General features: G+C 41.5%; 1 protein-coding gene across 1 annotated transcript; it reads left to right on the forward strand.

Moving 5' to 3' along the window:
• Positions 1-481: 481 nt before the first annotated feature.
• LOC118571468 (vomeronasal type-2 receptor 116-like) lies at positions 482-1,384 on the forward strand. Its single transcript, XM_036170493.1, has one exon. The coding sequence runs from the start codon at positions 482-484 to the stop codon at positions 1,382-1,384; it is 903 nt and encodes a 300-aa protein (XP_036026386.1).

Genomic DNA, 1,384 nt, shown 5'->3' on the forward strand with positions numbered 1-1,384 from the left:
ATGATCTGTATATAATGTATATTGTACTTTTCAAATAGTGCCACTCCCTAGTTACAAAGCATTGAAATGTATGAGCATATGGGGGCCACTCTCACTGTAATGCCCACACAATTCATAGTCCACAGATATGAAGATAATAAATATAATATTTGAGAAATCAACTAATTTGAGCTATTTTCTATTGCTAATCATATGCTCCAAGAAAGTAAGTGGGTTTTTTTTATTTTTGATAACTTTCATGAATATAGAAATTTTAACAGGAATAAGAAGCTTCTCGGCTCCCTTTGTCATGTAGATGGTGTGCTCCATTATCATGGTGTGTTGAGATACAGCAGCCTGTCTTAACTGCTCCCTATACCAACAAGGAAGAAAATTGTCACCAAAATGATTATTGGGGCATTGTTTGATTAATACAGACACTAAAAGATTAAGTATATAATGATGAAATTTTATGAGTCTTTGTTGTTAATGTCCTGCAGATATGGAGCAATGTATGAGCTGTCCAGATGACCATTACTCCAATGCAGAGCACACACGCTGTCTGCAAAGACGTGTTTCCTTTCTAGCATATGAAGACCCATTGGGGATGACTCTGGCCTGCATGTCCCTGGGTTTCTCTGTCCTTACAGCTCTTGTTCTTGGTGCTTTTGTGAAGTACAATGACACTCCCATTGTGAAGGCCAATAACCGCATTCTCAGCTACATCCTACTGATCTCCATCACCTTCTGTTTCCTCTGCTCATTGCTCTTCATTGGGCATCCCAACATAGTCACCTGCATGCTGCAGCAAACCACATTTGGAGTCTTTTTCACAGTGGCTGTGTCTACTGTCTTGGCCAAGACAATTACTGTTGTCCTTGCCTTCAAGCTCACTACTCCAGGAAGAAGGATCAGAAGAATGCTGGTATCAGGGGCACCTAATTTTGTCATTCCCATCTGCACCATGGTCCAACTTGTTCTCTGTGGAATCTGGCTGCTCACATATCCTCCCTTTATTGATACAGATACTCACTCTGAACATGGGCAGATCATCATTGTGTGCAACAAAGGCTCAGTCATTGCATTCCATTTTGTCCTGGGATACTTGGGCTCCTTGGCTCTGGGGAGCTTCACTGTGGCTTTCTTGGCCAGGAATCTTCCTGACAGATTTAATGAAGCCAAATTCCTGACTTTTAGCATGCTGGTGTTCTGCAGTGTCTGGGTCACCTTCCTCCCTGTCTACCACAGCACAAAAGGGAAGGTCATGGTGACTGTGGAGGTCTTCTCCATTTTGGCCTCCAGTGCAGGTCTGTTAGGGTGCATCTTTGTCCCAAAATGTTATGTTATTTTGATGAGACCAAATTCAAATTCTCTTCAAAATTTCAGGGATAAATCACTTTATTGA

The sequence above is a fragment of the Onychomys torridus genome, chromosome 21 (genome assembly GCF_903995425.1).
Source record: "Onychomys torridus chromosome 21, mOncTor1.1, whole genome shotgun sequence".
NCBI lineage: Eukaryota > Metazoa > Chordata > Mammalia > Rodentia > Cricetidae > Onychomys > Onychomys torridus.

Excerpts from the sequence above, each read along its gene's own strand:
- LOC118571468 (XM_036170493.1), top strand. The coding sequence starts at position 482 with ATGGAGCAATGTATGAGCTGTCCAGATGACCATTACTCCAATGCAGAG.